This window comes from Tympanuchus pallidicinctus, unplaced genomic scaffold, assembly GCF_026119805.1.
Source record: "Tympanuchus pallidicinctus isolate F22 unplaced genomic scaffold, pur_lepc_1.0 scaffold16, whole genome shotgun sequence".
NCBI classification, from domain to species: Eukaryota; Metazoa; Chordata; class Aves; order Galliformes; family Phasianidae; genus Tympanuchus; species Tympanuchus pallidicinctus.
Genome location: NW_026294679.1, coordinates 14,823,557 through 14,841,722, shown reverse-complemented (window position 1 = coordinate 14,841,722; position 18,166 = coordinate 14,823,557). Strand labels below are relative to the sequence as shown.

The 18,166-nt window shown below is 42.4% G+C and overlaps 1 protein-coding gene across 4 annotated transcripts in view; it reads right to left on the bottom strand.

Moving 5' to 3' along the window:
• Positions 1–487: 487 nt before the first annotated feature.
• EXOC6 (exocyst complex component 6) overlaps positions 488–18,166 on the bottom strand; it is an 82,121-nt gene continuing 64,442 nt past the window's right edge. For all 4 annotated transcript variants that reach the window (XM_052676733.1, XM_052676734.1, XM_052676731.1 and 1 more), the window contains 2 exons: positions 2,348–2,460; positions 488–1,640 (listed from right to left, as the gene is read on the bottom strand). In XM_052676733.1, coding sequence (XP_052532693.1) covers positions 1,508–1,640; positions 2,348–2,460 — 246 coding nt within the window. In that variant the 3' untranslated portion in view covers positions 488–1,507. The remainder of the gene's footprint in view (positions 1,641–2,347; positions 2,461–18,166) is intronic.

Here is an 18,166-nt window from a genome sequence, read left to right as displayed (position 1 = left end):
CGGCTGCGGCTGCGGCCCGCCCGGCCCCGCTCGCCTCCTGCACCCGCTTCTCCCTTCGGCCACATTTATATAGATATTGGCCACTTAACGCCCGAACCACCTTCGCAGATGACGTCTGCCCTGCATATTTAAGCAGCGCAGCTAAGTGCGGTGATTGGAGCCGGAGAGCCGGGATTGATGGAAGGGGCGCGGGGCGATCGGGGGCGGCAGTGGCTGCTCCCTGCTGGCTGGCCCCTCGGGGGTTTCCCCCCACAGCCCGACCCGACCCGGCCCGGCCCGGCCCAGCCCAGCCCAGCTTTCCCGTCTCAACCAGAACCGGGACAGTTCCCCGCTGCGCCCCGCCGCCGCACGGCATCGCGGCCCGACCCCACTCCGCAGGCACGGTCCCGCCGTCGCGCTCCGAGGTAAATGACCGGGAGCCGCACGGCTCCCACCGAAGCGCAGGGCCGAGTGCGTGTAAACACATGAAATCAAAGGCAAACACGGGTAAGGTTTATATTACTGTATTTAGACGTTCAATAACTTAAAAATACAGCGAAATGTACATTATTTTTACATTTGGTTTGTATCTGTTAGACATTTTCCTCATGTCTAAAATTGCCAGGAGGTGACTGCACGGCGCCTGGCCTGGGGCACTCCATGCTGGGATGGGGCGTTGGGACCAACAGAGGCAGCACAGAACCAACAGTGGCAAATCTATTCCCTACCCGCGCCCTGGGGAGAGCCCAGGATCTTAAAAATTACGGTTAGAAATGGTCACCCTGAGGAACAGAACCCAGAAAGTCACATTATAAAGAACTCAAATGGTTATTTACAATCAGAAACTCAAGATTAAACTCTTTCAGAGAACAAAGCCTAGAAGTCCTAACACTAAATAAATACCAAGCCTAGCACTTGGGGAGTTCTTAAAGGTACCAAAAATCAGAAGATTTTCTCATACCTCCAGACTACACAATTCGGTAGATAAAATGATGTCCAATCACCTTAAGGCTACTATACATTTAATGCAGGAAAGTGACAGGCAGTACCTGAATGTGGGGATCTCAGCACTTAAAAACAAACAAACAAACAAACAAACAAAAAAAGAATGAAAAGAAAAAAGAAAGCAGAACAAAAAAACCAACACATTAAATTAGGATTCATCCTGAAACCAGCCATAAGAGATCACTTCTCAGATAATTCCTGCCCAGAGCAACACTGCAAACATCTTGTCTGCAGACACTTATAAATAATGTATTTACAGTTCAGCTGCCCCATGTTCAATGTGATAGAGCTGGTTTTATTGTACAGTCTCATTTTTCACCATTTGTTTACAATATACAAAATAGTTTTCGATCCGTTAAAAATTCGTACAAAGAACATTTGCTGAGGGCCCCACATCTCTGCCGTGGGCTGCGCTTTTCCTTTACCAGTCAAACAAATGTCCCAACTGAGAGCACTGCTGGGCAGAACGGGTGGCTCTGAAATACCTCTTGGTGTGGTAAGGATCAGTTCTGCAGCAGCAGGCCTATGTGTGCTGGGACATGCCATTCACCAGGCTCCTGAGCTGCTTCACCACAGTCTCAATCAGCTTCTGCTTGTCACGATCGTTCTTCCTGAACTGAGCAAAAATGTTGTTCTTTTTGCTAGAGTCTCTCATTCTGGAGGAAAAAAAAAAGGGGGTGAGGGGAGGGAATGGTACTGACATGTTAGAAACACCATTTGAAAAGGGAAAACCTGACTACTAAAATAGGTTTCCTTTCTACTTCAGTAGGTTTACTCTCGTTCCTTTTCTGATCTCTGTACTATAACAAACTGAAAGGTTACAAAGTCCATTATGTGTATGTTCTTAAATTAAACCTTCGGCACTCAGAGCTCGCAGTAACAAATATTACTTCCCAAATCACATTAGGCAAATCCCACTTCAGCGGTGCTGCCCCTACAGCTGCGTAAAGAGGGAGGAAAACAAAGATCCGAGTGGAACGGTGGCTCTGGGCCAAGCTCAGGCTGCACGAACCGCCCCCGGGCTCTACTACTGAGCTTCGTTATTGATGGATTTTAAAACGAAGTTCCGAAAACGTAATAAACTGAAGAAAAAATATTCGATAAGAGCTAAGCGGTACATACCCTCTGTGCACTCTGCAAAGCGCAGATCGTCACAGGGAGGAGAGAAAAGAGAACACCGTTAGAAAAGCCCAAGCCCGCGCACGCTCCCGTCCCACCGCCGCTTCCCCGCGTGTCTCCCGGCGCGGCGGCAGCTCCGGCTCCACAGCGGCTCCGCGGCTCCCGGCTCCGGGCAGCGCCGCAGCCGCCGGGAGGGCGGCCCCGTTCCCGGCTCCGCAGCCGCCCCGTAAGCGCATGCACTTACTTCTCCAGGAGTGTGAGGGCCGTGCTGGGGTTGACCCGCAGGTACTTGGAGGTGGCCTGCCCGTAGTCGGCCAGGTAGGTGGACCAGTCCCACACCATGAAGAGGTCCAAGAGCTGCGGGAGAAGAAGCGGTGAGCGGGCGGCAGCCGCCGGCCGCTCTCTCCCCGGGGCCCCCTCCTCGCCCTCCGCACGGCGGGAGGCGGCGGCTCGGGGCCAGGCCCAGCGGGGGATGCCGGCGGCCCCAGCCCGGGTGATTCGCCGCAGGGAGGGAGAAAGGGATCGCTGCTCCCGGCCACCTAAAGGAGAAGCTCAGGTAGTCTCAATTAAGTGAATTAAAGAACCCCGCGCGGGACTCTCTATGGTGACAGATCCCTACACCTCTGTCCCGAGCGCACTTTTGGATCGAAAAACTCAACTGCTTCAACGGTGAAAGAAGAAAAACCCTCCAAGTAGAGATAAGCACGCAGGCCCGGCCTTTTGCTCGCAGCCCCGGAGCCGCCGCTCGGCACCGCCGCCCGATGCCGGCCCGCAGCAGCAGCCGATGCCAACGCAGCCGGCGCCCGGCCTCCTCGTCCCGTGGCTGGAGGCTGCTCCGGGCTGCCCTGCGCCACAGCAGCACCGGTTTGCAGTTGGAAGGAACACCCCTCCCGTTCAGCATTTGCTTCTTCTGCCTGTAAGCCTGAGCAGGGCCGCTGCAGTAAGGACCCAAGCACCAAGCACTGCACCTTCAAACTTGCATGCTTCCGTTCTCCTCTCCTTTCTGAACCCTTAAGTTATTTTCAAATAAAGTGTCTAATTTAATTATTTTCTAATTAATATATGTAATAAAATGCTTTCTGAACACAGAGTAACACTTCCTGTGGCACAGGTACTGCAAAGTCCTTTCAAAGTCCTACAAAAACATTACAGACTTCAGCGACGTCCAGATTTTACATCTGAACACCTCACTTGGGTGAAAGGCATATAAAAAGCAGGGAGGCTGTTCCATTCTCTGCTGACTACACATCCACCATAGCTGTCAAGGTCGAATGCAATCAGTTCTTTCTCATAACTGCTTTCTCAGTATGGTCACCATCAATTTTCCTATTGATCTGTGGAGAATATGCTGTCAGTCACTAAGCAAACAGAGCTGGTGTGAGCTATCAGGCTCTGATAACCCAGGAATTAGCGGTATTTGTGAAGCCCCTGCCCTCACCACTGTGCGTTACCTATCCCTTACTACCTGTGCTGAGACAGCCAGCAGTGCCCAGCCCTCACAGAGGCTGTGCAGTAAACTCCAAACCATGATCAAAAGAGCAGAAAGTGGGACAGTTGGACAGACAACATGAGGGGAAGATAAAACTGACAGCCACAGGCACACAGGCTACATAAACTAGAGACTTCATTTTTCCTCTCTTCACAAAGAAGCAAACAGAACGCATGAATCAATTACCACCAACTACAGAGCCACTTGCCACTTGGGATCCACATGGAGGTCTTTATAAAAGGACCACACTGATGTTCTTGCAGCAGCTGTGTTCAGTAAACCAAATGTGTAGGGGTAGGAAATATCCCCATTGCAGCACTGACACTCTGGTCTTCGTACCATCGGTGTTTGAGTCACTCAGTGACAGTGAGGGTGGAAGGTCAGACCTACTGACCAAACACAGTCTGGCACGTAGGGCTCCAAAGGGGCTGCAGACACTGCAGAAGGTCACAGGCTGCTGCTGTGCACAATTAGGTACGGTGGTTCAGTCCCCCTGACAGCCACAGTGCCGTACTGTGGCACACTGCTGCACTAACGGGCTCTGACAGCGGTACTGTACTGCAGGTGGGCAGGAACTGCTTGGTTCTCTCACGTCTGTGTTCCCCTGCATCTGATGTGATGCTCGGCAGCATACAGCCCATGTGGGCAGAAAGGCCTCTCTTAAGGTGGGATTGTCTTGAGCACACACACACGAGCTGGAAGACAGCCCATCCATCCAAAGATGCTGACAAGTGTTTGGACTACTTCATATAATTCCAGCTGGCCTACCTAATCCTGTGGTAGTTAGTAGAGGGTAAAGATACCTTGATCTTTATGTATAAGACTCTTGAAAGATAACAGAAGAGCATGAAGATGCAATAAATAACTTTTTTTTACCACATGCAAACTGAAAGCTGCGTGGAATTTATCATGAAAATTAACATTTGGCCATCTTCCTCAACAGAAGGAAAAAACCACCAAATTCTTCCCTGTATTTATGCTGTAATTTCACTTACAATAGATTTACATTGAAATGATCTTACGATGTGACAGGGACTGGGCGTGGGCAAAACCACAGGGAGAGGGAACTGCCTTTGGTGGTATTACAGCGTTCAAGGTGAAGGTATAATGGAAAGATTTTGTGGATTTGGCTCGATGTGCTGACATACTCTTATTGCAGAGATGTAACATTGGGCAGATTTAAATTCCACTGAAATAAAAGAAGGCTGTAAATCTCTGATGTTTTAAAAACTGTGATTATTACTAATGCGAAAAAAAAAGTATTGAGGGCAAGTCTAACTGTGAAGGTATTAATTTTGCCAACATGTATCAGCTACAGTAACACAAAACAATTTGGGGATAAAAGGTGAGGTGAGCTTGTCACAAGGGCCTCTCCATTGGTCCTGTGATAGTTCTTGTTGTGGCAACCAAAATCAAGCTGTTAGAGGCCAAATGAAAGCAATCACTCCCTATTGCTATTTTATCCACTTAAACTGCTATTACTGCTACAATAACTGAAAACAGGATGTGCTGTCCAGCAAGCAGTATCCCATAATGGCATGCTCTGTAGTAACAGCATTGGCAATAAATACATTTCTGCCTTAAAATAAATCAAAATCCATGCTGTAGCACAGCACACTCGCACTGCTGGCTGCTACTTCCTTGAGGTTAGAATGTGCACTGTTTGCACTTAAATTACAGTAAAAAATAACATTTTATTTTGTACATGCATCTCTTCATACTTAATATGTACAAGAAATCCTTCAAACAGGACAGAACCAAACCTTTCCCTCTGCTCTCAGGGGCAGGGCAGACCATGGGCTGTTAGCCAACCACCTGCTCACACCCAAGGATCCACCCATGTCAGAACCAACTTACACAGCTAAGACACGGTGAAGCACCTATTAAGGCAGATATAGGTGCTCTGCTACACAAGAACAAAGGTGCTTTTGTACTCTCTTTATCCCGTAACAACCATGGAAAATAAGAATAAGCTAAGACAGGCAATGCTATACCTGAGAATTTTATAATGAAGCAGAATATGTTTCCCTAGGAGCATGGGAGTAGTTCTTAAAGCCTTTCTGACTGCAAGCAACTAACTAGAATTTGCAGATAAGTGTGTGCATTGGTGAATCATTACCAAGAAAGAAACACAAGAAAAGCTCTACCCACTCTCAAATGCAGTGTCAATCGACTGTCCCCTGCTAACATTTACAAGTAGGCAGGCTGTATGCCTATTCTAAAAGTGAGACAGAAGGGGAAATTTCACCTGGCATCTTGGGAACATCAGAGCTGATGATCCCAAGGACAACATCTTCTTTTCACTGCATAGTAAAGTGCTGCCCTCTCCACTACATTATTAGCCATGTATACACAGATCAATACACCTCAACTTGAAGCCTTTTGTTGCCATGCTACACTTGAGTGATGCCCTACAAGCCTTGGATTTTCTAACTTTCTGTACTTGCCTAAGTGCTTCCTAAATACCTTTTTACAAGTCTAACATAAGCTTTCTCTGTTGGAAATAAATACCACCTCAAAAAAAAAGGTGCTTATTCATACTTTTGCTTACATAAAAGTAATACTACATAATTTCTTATAATTCTATATAATCATATACTTTGTTTTACAACAGACAATGTTGCCTTTTTCTATAAAAATTGTTTTAAACACAGTGATACTGTTGTAAAGGACACTAAATTACTTTTCAGTCAAAAGAGGTCTTACTTCAAGCCTTTGATAGCTACTGGCTTTGGTTAACATAACACAACACAACACAACACAACACAACACAACACAACACAATATTGATGTCACGTGGGAAAAAATGTCTTAAGATTTAAGGGGCAGAATTCAGGTTTCAAATGGGTTGCACCTATAATTCAAGTTCAGAACTCTTCCTTCCCCCAAGGTTTCTCCAGGGTGATATGACCATCTTAGGGTAGAAAGTAATGATAATCATTAGTCAGTAAAGTTTTGCTCTGTATCACCCATACCCAAAGCCCTCAGTAGCTCACTCTTATTCCTGTATTTAGGCCATCTTGTAATTACATGAGAATTTTAGGCACTTGGTAACGGTCAGACTCACCCATCCGGCCCTTTCAGTCCTGTTTGAGCCTCTGTCACATCCTCAGATATCATACAGATGCCCTTTCCTTTTTACTTTGGGGCAACTGTCAGGAATAATCTTGGGAGATAATGCGACTTTGGGAGCCAGCTGTCCGCAGAGCCAACACCGCGGCAGAGATGGGAGATGACGATGAGGGCTTTGCAGGAGGAAATGGGGTCAGTGTCCATTCAAATTTTTCTAGACAACACACAATGTTGTCTAATTTAAAGTTCTCAAGATAGCTTAGTGTGAGATGGAGTGGTGCTGTTATCTCTTCTGAAGTGTCACAAGTGTCAGCAAGTAGCTCTGGCTGAGCAGCAAAGCACCCACGGATCAGGAGGTGGAGATAAACATGAGAAGTTGTGCATCTAACATCCAGCTCACCTTCCTGTAAATTCCAATATTCCACCAAAAAAGAGTAATTTTGAATTTAAAAAAATAATTCTGAAACACATCACTGTTGGTTATGTCCTTCAGGCCTCCTTTCCACACTCACAAGTGGAATATTTTGCATGCTGAGCAGCTTATTAACCCCTAATCACCCAGTTACTTCTGGACTCCACTGCATGTGTAATTACCTTCTCTCAGGTACAATTTGCCTGACAAAATGTCAGAACACTTGCAGCTTAGTTTGCTGAAATTGATAAATGCTGTCTTTCCACAGCCCAGGGGCATAATGAACAGGAAAAAAAGGCACTTATGGAAACACACAGAAGTGGATTCATGCCAGCAGAGCTCCAGGCCGGGGTAACATCACGGCCCTCTAAGTGAGAGTGTGCATTCGGCCTGCTGGGATGGGGCACCACAAACCTGCCACCCACAGCAAGATTGCATGTGAATTTCAAATTAAGGGTGGGATTAGATCCGTCTGGGAAAAAAGTATCCCCCCCAAAACGACCAACAAATGAAAAAAGCAAGGGTGAAGCAACGCAGTGGAAGCTGATATTGTAAAAGGCCATCATACGTGCTCAAGTAGAAGCAATACTACTGAGACTCTCCGGGAAAGGAGGGAAAAATCAAAAGCAGATCCGGACAAAATTCAGGAAAAGCAAAAAGGGCAGGATTGGTTTTTTTAACAGCTTTGCGGTATCCGTGGGCTCAGTTGCTCCTGAGTTCTGCTCTATGGTGTTTTCAGGTTATGCACCCGCACACTATGGGGAGTGCAAAAAAAGAAATCCTTACCTGACCTCTGGATAACCCAAACAGGAGATTAGCCCATTTCCAAGCAAAGCAGGTTGTCACACTGTTAGGCCAATTGCTTCTATTGACACTTTGCATAAACATCTTACACAGGGTGATCAGAAAGGACTGTTATGCCATTAACGTTCTTTTTATTTTTTTATACCTAAGCCTTACAGAATAAAGGCCTTTCTGAGTAAGGGATAACAAAAGGGTCAAAAGGTCACAAACATTCTTTTAAGTAGGTAAAAATCTGGGAAGTTTGGATTCGTTGAAAAGTGCAAATTAGAACTTTTCTGCATCCTGCGGCATTCCAGCACCGTCAGCTTTTTCTGATTTTACTTCTATCAAATTCGTTAATCTTCTTAATTGCGCATTTCTACTTTTACTTTTAAATACGCAAATGCTAAAAACTTAACTTCAGGAAATAGCAAGCTGTCTAATCTTCTCAGCTAATCGGTGATCTGAACAGATTTAGACAGTGCTGTTAAAATCCACACGGGGATCGGTGTGAAAATATAGAGAGCTTTTGCTGAAGTGGTACAACTGAGCAGTCTCCTAATGTACGGTTTGCACCTATAATTTACACTGCCTGAGGTTTGCACTGCGTACAGCAAAATATTCTATATTTTCCTTTGTTTTGTTTTTGCTTTGATCAGAGATGGAAACAATCTCCCTTTAATAGCATAAAAGCCACCTGCTGGGCATTGCAGACTACAACTAATTGGTAAATTCTTTGAAATTTAGATATAATGGATTTTGACCTCTTTAATTAAAAAAATCCCAAAGGTTCGAACACTGGTGAGCTCTGCTGGGAAAGCAGTGGTGCCAAGCATACGCAGCTGCAGGCTATGGCAAACCTCTTTAAGAGAGAATACTGAAATAACATCACACATTTTTCCTAGAGGATGCACAGCTTTTGACCTAGAAAAAAAAAGCCTCGTGACCATTGGCTAAGTAAGTCACTGAGATAAAATAATAGCAAGTATATTAATAATACTGTTAGTAGTGCTGGAATTGGGAGGGGACTTTTTCATTTCAGAGACAGTAAACTCACAGAAGCCATTCACAACCATCCCACTCCTCAAAATCCCTGCCAGGAGCTCACAATGTACCTACAGACACCTTCTATTCAGAAGAGCAAATGAGTTTGCTGACTGAAGAGAAAGCATGCCAATCAGAGTCCTTGTTTCATAATTTCTGACATAATGCTAACCTTTCAGTGGAGCTATAATCTCATCAGCTCGTGAACTCTGAGGCAACACTGTCTTCCTTTTGTTAAAACCCTTATTTATACTCTGCCCAGCAAAACGGGGCCATGGGCTACGGCTGGGACTCACTGCAGTAACATCACTATGAAACAAAGTCGCTTTCTTTTTAGAAAGACAAGCACATGTGAACATACATTCCACAGGTACACACTTATTTGCAACGAATTAACAAAACCCCTGCAGGAACAGTAAGATAACATGCCCACTAGTTCACAACATGCTATCTCCATTTATTAAAGCATGCGGCCCATGAAAACACTAGATTGGAACTAAAACGCAAAGGACCGAAGTCAGAGCGGCACAAAGACAAGCCTTGTTCGTGCTAAACATTCCCCGTTTGCAAAGGAACAACGGAAGTATTTAAGATACAGGTATCTAAGTCTGCCTAACAAGGAGAAAAGGCAGCGCCTGCGAACCGTGGGCTACCAGCGCACCAACCGAACGCAATTAGCACTCCATCAGTCGGTGCTCCTCACTGCTGACAAATACCTTGTTAGTCTGGTTAGCAAGTCTGCCTGCCACTTGCCAAAATATTTGGTTTTATTTACTCCTGGTGACTTATTTTGTGAACGTGGTGAATTTTAAAATCCCCCCTACCGATCACATAACTGGAATAACACACTCGGGTCTTGTATTTCAAAGTGTAAATTGATCTCTTGATCTGCGAATGTCTCCCTATAGTTCATGCTGCCCTTTTTCTGGATTGGTAGAACAAATGCATTTTCAAAGCGATGGTATGGGGACTTAACTATGCAATTCCCATTAGTGTCAATGGGGGTCGCAGGCTAAATTCCTACGCGATGCTTTGAAAACTGAGCCCCGGATTTTCAAAGGAAGGATAGTTTGTGTTAGAAAGGCGGTGTCTTTCAGTTTTTAAGCCCACCGCGTTTCAACGCGCTTGCTTTCTCTGTCTTTCTTTTTCTAAGCACTAAGCACTCGGAAATTGTGCCTAAACTGGGTACACTTAAACATTCACAAGAATGAGGCAGTTTTATATCTAAACACTTACATCTGTTTCAAATTTATACGTGAAAATTGTATCTGTTGGGGTACAATCTTTGACACATTTGTAAGTGTGTAACAAGTAAACGCCGGGGCTATGACAGCTGGACCTCTGGGAATTGTTGTTATGCTAAGAAAAAAGAGAAGTTTCCTGTTTTTGAATATATCCTTTATAGCCTAAATTCTCCCCAAGGGCTTCCCTAAAACCTGGACCTTCAGGCACACTCTGAGATGCCTGGTCTTGTCATGTATGTAAGCCAAATGCATTCTGGATTTTTTGGCGCTGAAATGAATGTAGGCTTGCCTGCATACACTGCTGAAGCCACGTAAGCAAGCTTGTTGCTGTTATAACAAAAAAACCACTCCTGTCGTATAGCTTTAACAAATCTCATTAAGACATCAAGGAGCCAAAGCTGTAACTTGCAAAGAAAGTCACTGAAGTAGTCATTGAGGCAAATAGCCAAGCCCTATGCAACATACAGTATCACAAAAAGTAATAGATACTCGAAGAACCTTTGCTTGATTACAGTGCAAATGTTTATTGTAAAGCTTGTTTCTCCTCATCATTAATGAGTAAGCTGGCCAGTAGCAAAAGAGCAAAACAGGCCAGAGTTTGAAAAGCAGAAGCCTGGCAAGCAGTCAGGCTCCAGAGGGCACAGCTCTGGCCAAATTGCTCCTGTCCATCCCATCAGCCTGTACACGCAGTCCCTTCAGACAAAGCATAATCTATGTCAGTGGCAGAATGTGCGTGGATTAAACACTGTGCATTATGCAGTGTTTGGGTTGGTCAACAGTTTTTTATTTTTGAGCTCCTGACGCAGGGGCACACTGGCAAATGGCATGCAGGGAGTCACAAGTGCAGCCCCAAAAACAGAGCTTCTGCCTCTGATCTGAACAGGTATTGAAAATATCATTTTAGCTGTAAGAATCAAGAAGTCCTTAATATATCACAGTTGCTTTTACAGCTGTCATTTTCATTTTGCTCCTGTTTTTTTCTTCCTTTTTTAAAATACGGGTGTGTTAGTAACGCTTAAACACTGAAACTTACCGGGAACGCAATGAACTTGAGGTAATTTTTACATCACAGTTTAAAAAACACAAATCCTTTATTAGCAGTTTTTTCCAATAGCATGAGACTTATAACAGTCTTGTTTTCAACCATGTGCTCATCTAGAATCACAAAACTTTGTGTAACTGCAATAAAATTTAAATACAGAACACTTGCCATGGTGTGTTCTGGAATTGAACTCTCTTGTCCCATCTGCCATATTTCCAATGCAGCAGTATCCACATGAGTAATTATTCACCAAAGCTCAGTACATATACTATGCTACGAAAAGTCATTACTTGACAAATGCTGTTTAGAACTATTCTAAACTGCCCTTGTGTACATGCACATTTAATCTATACCATCAAGCTGCTGTATTCTGGGACTAAACATCTGCAGCGTTCTGCTCAAGCATAATTGCAGCTGCAAGTTTAAATGTCAATCTGATTACTTTTAGGTTTGAAGGAAGGAGTTTCTACAGCCTGTGAATGCAAATGGATATCTACAGGAAGACAAGGAAGTATGGCACAGCTCCATGGCATCAGACCTGCAAAGATGAGCAACTTCAGCTCTTTGTATGAAACTGCAGTTCACAAAACAGACCCAGGAAGCATCCAGTCTAGCTCCTCAGAGCCAGCTATTGACTGGTAGGACTGAATGTTTCCTTTTCCCAGCTTTCAAGTCATCCCTTATCGCGGACAAAAACACCAGATCAAATAGCATCTCAGGAAAATACTGAAATTACACTGTTGAGAATATTGAGGCTTTCAACCTGACAGGAGGCTATACATAGTTTATAGTATCTCTTGACTGCACAGCACTTGGTTTCAACAGAGTTCAGTCATCTCTAGTGGGCACTGACAGAGGACACCTCTGCCATCCTCTGTTATGCAGCCATCAAAGACTCCAGTATTTTACATCAGAGTTGATGTAATGTTCTAGTGTGGCTGTATTTGCTCTACCCTTGGTCCCCCTTCAAAGGCTGTGCCTCAGAACATGATCACAACAACCATGTTACATAGGGTCTACGTCTCAATATTAAAGAACATCTAGCACAGCAATGACAGTTGCAATTGTAAAAACACGTACAGCAGTTTTAGTAGAAGTTTTAACCACATCTGAAATCTAAGACATCAGAGGCCAGAAAACAGCAACTTTTTTTCTTTGTTTGTTTGCATCAAAAAGAAAAAAAAAAAAATCCAATGCAATCTGTAAGGCACAGACACTTACAGATGTCCTCACCATGAGTTTACTGTAAACAGATAATTATTTCTTCCAAAGCAGTGCATTCAGGGTATGCCTGCACACCCACCCTTCATAGCAGATGAAGTTACATCCCTGAGGGAAAGCTATACTAGACCTGGGAACCACTGGACAAGGAATTTCACAATCAGTAGCTCAGGAATGTAAATATAGACAAGTTAAGAGCAAAGCCCAAACCACTGAAGTTTCCTATTCTTTCACAGACAACCTTCACTTTCTTTTTCAGCTACTACAAGTTTACCTCCACATTTATATCAGTCAAATGGCTCTAAATGCATTTTAACAAACACTGCAGTCCATATAAAATCCATATAAAAAGCCCAAATAAAGTCCATATCACAGTATTTGTTGGGTTCTTTGTTTGTTTTGTTTTGCTTTTCTTGCCTAGATAATTTGGTTTAGCAAAGGTCTCTAAGCCTAGTAAGCTGCAGTAACAAGAAACCCGGATAACCCAGACTTTGTTTTTGTAGGCTATTTGTGAAAGATCTTGCTTTTCCTGATGCTATGTTTGCAAATGTTTTAGGAAAAATCCTCCCTGCTCAATGTCAATATTCCAATACTACTACTTTTCTAAGAAACATGCCTTCAAGAAATTATTCTTCCTAGAAGTCAATCTTTTTCCTTAGAATATGTTGTTTCTCATCACTTTTCAGGTGACAGTATTTCCTTAAAATGTCTCATCTGAAAAATTATTTTTACAATTGCTCTGGAAGAGAGAGAAAAAAAATCCAAGCTACGTAATACACAATTCTTAGCAATTACTCTTCATTCCTTAGCTCCAATAGATCTTAATATACACAACTTTGTTGGGTAGGTATGGCACAGTTCAGCCTCAAATGTCTCCTGCAATTTGAAAAGCTCTTCCTCCGATTTTATTTGCCACTTTGAAATGTTATCCCTTTCTGGTGAGTAATCCTGTGCTAGATTCTTTTCCTTCTTAAATGAACATTATTCTCACCCTTTATTGACTGACCACATCTATTATCACATGTAAGCAGTGTTAATCCTCCAGTAATTAACACCCTTATTAAAGTAATTTTAACTCAAAGAAGTTTAAATCACATTATTGGTTTTATTTAATTAAGTTACAGAGACTGTTTTACATTGTCATTCGAGGTTTCAACCTGTGTCTTTTCAATCTACCAGATAGGCAGCCTTTCCCCATTACCTACATATTTCCATCTAGGAACTAGTCAAGGTTACTCTTCACAATTCACTTTTTAAGCCATACTCTGTGTCAACAGATGCAAGACTTACGTATTACACTGAACTCATGACCATTCTCTAAACTACCATTTGGATACGTATTTCAGTGACGTTATCAAATTTAGGATGAAATCTATACTTCCACAAGACTCAATATCCTTTAGTGCTTAAAATGAATGAGCAGCTTTTACTGTCTTCAGAGACACTAAACAAGAGCAAAGCTTTTTTGTTTAAAATTTAGGCTGGCAAAAAGAAAGGAGAACCTGAATGCACAGAATTGTTCAGCGCATGCTACTTGCAAACGTTTGGCACTTTTCCTGTTGTCTAGAAAATGCGTCAGTTTTTAAACCAGCATTTTTTTGTGTGTCTACTGCGTGTTCCTCTCTATGGGAAAGTATCTGGTAGCCTATGTGCTCTTAGAGAGCTCAGGTAAACTGCTCAATTGACGTGTTTGACACAAGGTCAAAAGATGAAAACTGTCTTCTGGTTTAACTGCATCATGTTACACTGTGCCCTCTGGAGGAGTGTGGGCTAATTGTGTGCGCTCCTGGAACAATTCCTGGAGTCACGTTGTTGAAACCAGGAAAGCTTGCATTCTCCAGGTAATAAGGCAAGCTCATGTCTACGTGGACTCTATACATCGTTAAATGTGCACTGAAAGTCCTTTCTTTCCTCGAGTGAAAACACCTCTTCGAACTTCCATTGTTTAAAAAAATGTCTGTTCTTAATGGGTCTCAGCATAGAGCACAAAAATGATAAACACAGAAAGAAAAAAGGATAAGAACAATAAAGTGCCTTTATGGAGGCACAGCATTTTTTCTCTCTCTTTATTACATCCTTCATGCTATATCTTCATTTTTTTCATCTTTTCATCTTCCAAAATCCATTCTTTCCTTTTCCCCATTTTTTTGCATTTCTGTTCTTATTCATTCTTCCCCTTCCCCTCCCCCCCATCTTCACTCTATTATTGTGGAGTTCTCTAATTGTGCTGTTCTTTCACCAATAATACGTGGGGGATAAATCCTCTCCGAGAGTTTTTATAGTTATTATTGAGGTGAAATATATATTATATTGCATAGTGTATTATGTTGTATGATATATTATATTGTAAAGGCACTTTTGAAGATAAAGTTATTTTCTAAGACACTATGGTCCAAATGAATATATAGTCATTTCTGAATGTATGGAAATGTATACTCCAAATGAACACTCTATCTATGTAAAGGTTTGTAAGCCTTGAATTGTGAAGGCATATAAAACAAAGAAACAGAAAAAAACCCTCCCTGCCTCCTTTCATTCATTGCTGTTGTTCTGAAGCAGAGAATTCCTTGGCTTCCTGGATTCCTTGTTGTATAAATTCTTGATTATACAGAATTTTCAATTGTTCCTATAGTGACACTCAAAGAATAAATGGATTATCTTTCTCATTTTACAGAAGAATCTGTTGCAAAATGAGAAACAAAAAAAAAAAAGGGGGGGAGGGGGTGGGGAAGGGCAGGATATTCTATTCTGCCTTTTGCCTGTGCTGGACAGGGAATTTACAGAAGGGTTGGAATCTAAACATATTGATTGAAGCAACTAAAAACTGAGGGTAAAGCTGTAGGTTTAGGTGGCTATTAGTGCAGCCCAGTATGTACTACTAATAATGAGGATATTACCTGCTTAGCTAAGGCTGGAACAATTTTGAGGCAGAAATTACTGATTACACTGAAGCAGCTAGCAGCTCCATGGCTCCTTGATGGGTGACTAGGGCTCATAGATGCTAAGAACACAAATAACAAGTAACCTGAAAAGCAACAATTTTCTTGTGTTGTTCATTTAACAATGCTCACTCATTAGTCATAGGAACCACATACCACCCACAGGATTCAGAGGAAGTCCTGTGGAGCTGGGGGCTCCCACACTGAACTCCATCCATCAGCTCAGAGCCATAGAAGGGCCCAGACACAATGGCAGAGATCCTGCAGCAACTGGCTGTCAGCAGAAAGACAACAGCTTGATATAATGTATTCCCAGACTCTAGGAAAGTCAGGCATTCAAATCTTGCTACAAGTAAAGCCTTCAGTTTGCATTTATAGCATTTCTGGTAGGACAAAGATAAAGGCAAGCTTGAGCTGGCGAGCAAAGCTGCCAGGAAAAAATGCCAGAGAAACGCTTCATTCCACTAAATAGCTTCCACTGCATAGAATCTACATCAGTGACTCAAATAAAGGATAAGCAGGGGTTAATAAATTCAATAGACAAATGGATCATTTTTTTATATTTCAAGTAAAAGATTGAGAAATTATCTGAAAGTGAGCCCAGTGACAACTTTCTACTAAGAGGTATTTGTGCAAAAGAACAGAAAAGACTTCTAATGGAAATCTTTTTTTTACCTTTTTTCCAATGGAAAACCTTTTCCATATAAGGTTCATTTTTTTTGCTTTCTCTCACAACATGCTTGGAGATGCTGCAGACTAAAACTTGACTACTCCATAAGTAGTTTCCCAGAGACATAGCATGAAAGTTATTGAAGAAATCTAATATTTCATTTGAGAAAACAGAGGCTTTTTGGTTCTGGTATTACAGACAAGGCATAACTGGTATACGCACTTCAACTTCTGAGGATACAGCTATAGTGCCATTTATATCATAATCTCAGACAGAATTCATCTGCAACTAAGGGATGAACTTTCTTGAACCAAAAGTTCTCCAGAGATATGGAGTATCATCATAATAACAGCTCTGTAGGTTTTGAATGGATTGATTCCTTCTAAACATTGTCTTGTGAAAGTATTATTGATTCTGAAAGATGATTAATTCTGACAGCTGGTACTTATCAGACAGGGACTCAGACATATCCATCTAAAGAGACTTGACAAGGAACTTTTGATATCTGCCTTGATTAACTGCTCCAGTGAAGTTTTTATTAATTTATGTGATGGCAGTATTTACAAGCTGGAACTCCGCTGCACTGATTATGAAAAATCAAGTGTTCCACCTGCACGTGGCAAAAAGATCAACAAAACCCTTTGCTATCTCAGCTCTAAAAACTGTACATTCGACTAACTACAGCAACCTTAAGCCTTGCTTAACATACTATCTGCTGCAAACATAGTATCTCCTGGTCTCAACATCAAGCTTCATGAATTCTAACATTTTCTAAATGATTTCTTGGCAGCTCATCTAACATGTGCATATATCTGGTTTTGTAAGTGGACAACTTAGAGAACTGTGTCCCTTAAATGAACTAGGCCAAAGGAACAAGAAGGAATATTTTTTATTTTTGATAACTTACACAGTTACAGATACCTAGAGCACTCTTTACTGTCAGTTAGGAGATGCCATTTATTTTATGCATTGCAGACTTCAGTACATAGTCTTTAGTGCATATTCTTTTGCACTTTTTTTCTGGAGAAATTCTCTGCTTTTTGACAGAGATGGAGTAGTGTATCTTGTAGCTAAACAGCCACTTGTACATTGTTTTAGTAAGGTAAGCTATTGATAGGTCTCCTGAAAGGAAGTAGTAGAATTCATACATTGAGATTTTAAAATCTATTTTCAGGTATGCTCCTCATGCCAGTAAGCCAGGATCTAGCATGAAAACCTGGTGCAGTATCAGTGTGTTATTTGCACTCCTCTGATTAAATAGGGGCATTCAGAAGCTGAACTGGATACAGACCATTTTGCAATGGATTTGATGAGCGATTTAGTGTCCCAAAGAACACAGATGTAATAACTGGCACGTGTGCCTTTAGCTCCTGACAGCGATGGGGCAGGAATACCTACTGCCAGGAAATGACTGACTTGCCATCACGCTTTGATTATCCAAATTCTTATCAAGATAGTGTATCTAAAGCTGTGCTTGGTGTTGACCCTCCCCACTGCTAATTTCTGTGCATTTGTTTCCAAAGCTTCCTAATTCTTACCAGCTGGCAAGTATAAATCCCATCCCAGTAATAAGCTGCCTTTTGTGTACAGAGCACTGATTGAGATCTTCCTCAAAGATATCTACACACACAATTTGCCCTACTGTGATTACCTACAGGCTTTGCAGAGCCTAGGCAAAAATTCAAAAGCAGGAGTTTCCTTTGGGAAATATAAATGCATACAAATTCTTATGTTTGTCAGAATAATTCTCATTTAATTGTAAGACTACAGTACTCAGAAAATGCACTGTGTATTCTCTTGCAAGCTGGATAACATATTTATCACACAGTCATATTCATAACTGTGTTATTTGGAACACAAGTATGTATATGCACGTTACCCAAGTATGACACAAATAGATGAAAAACTGAGCCATACAGTGTGTCTGCACTGTTCAATGTGTGGACTAAAGTCCTCTTTCTTGCTTTAGTAGGGATCCAATTAATGGAGAAGAAGGCCAAGAAGACTAGCTTCTTTCTCCAGCAAAGTGAGGGTCTGAAATCTGGAGAGGTGCAGCTCCTGTTTTGTTGCTGTCTGAAACTTGAGCTCCTTTCTTTAGCTGAATAAGCAGCATTGCACTGAAAACTAGAGAAGTGCAAATCCCATTA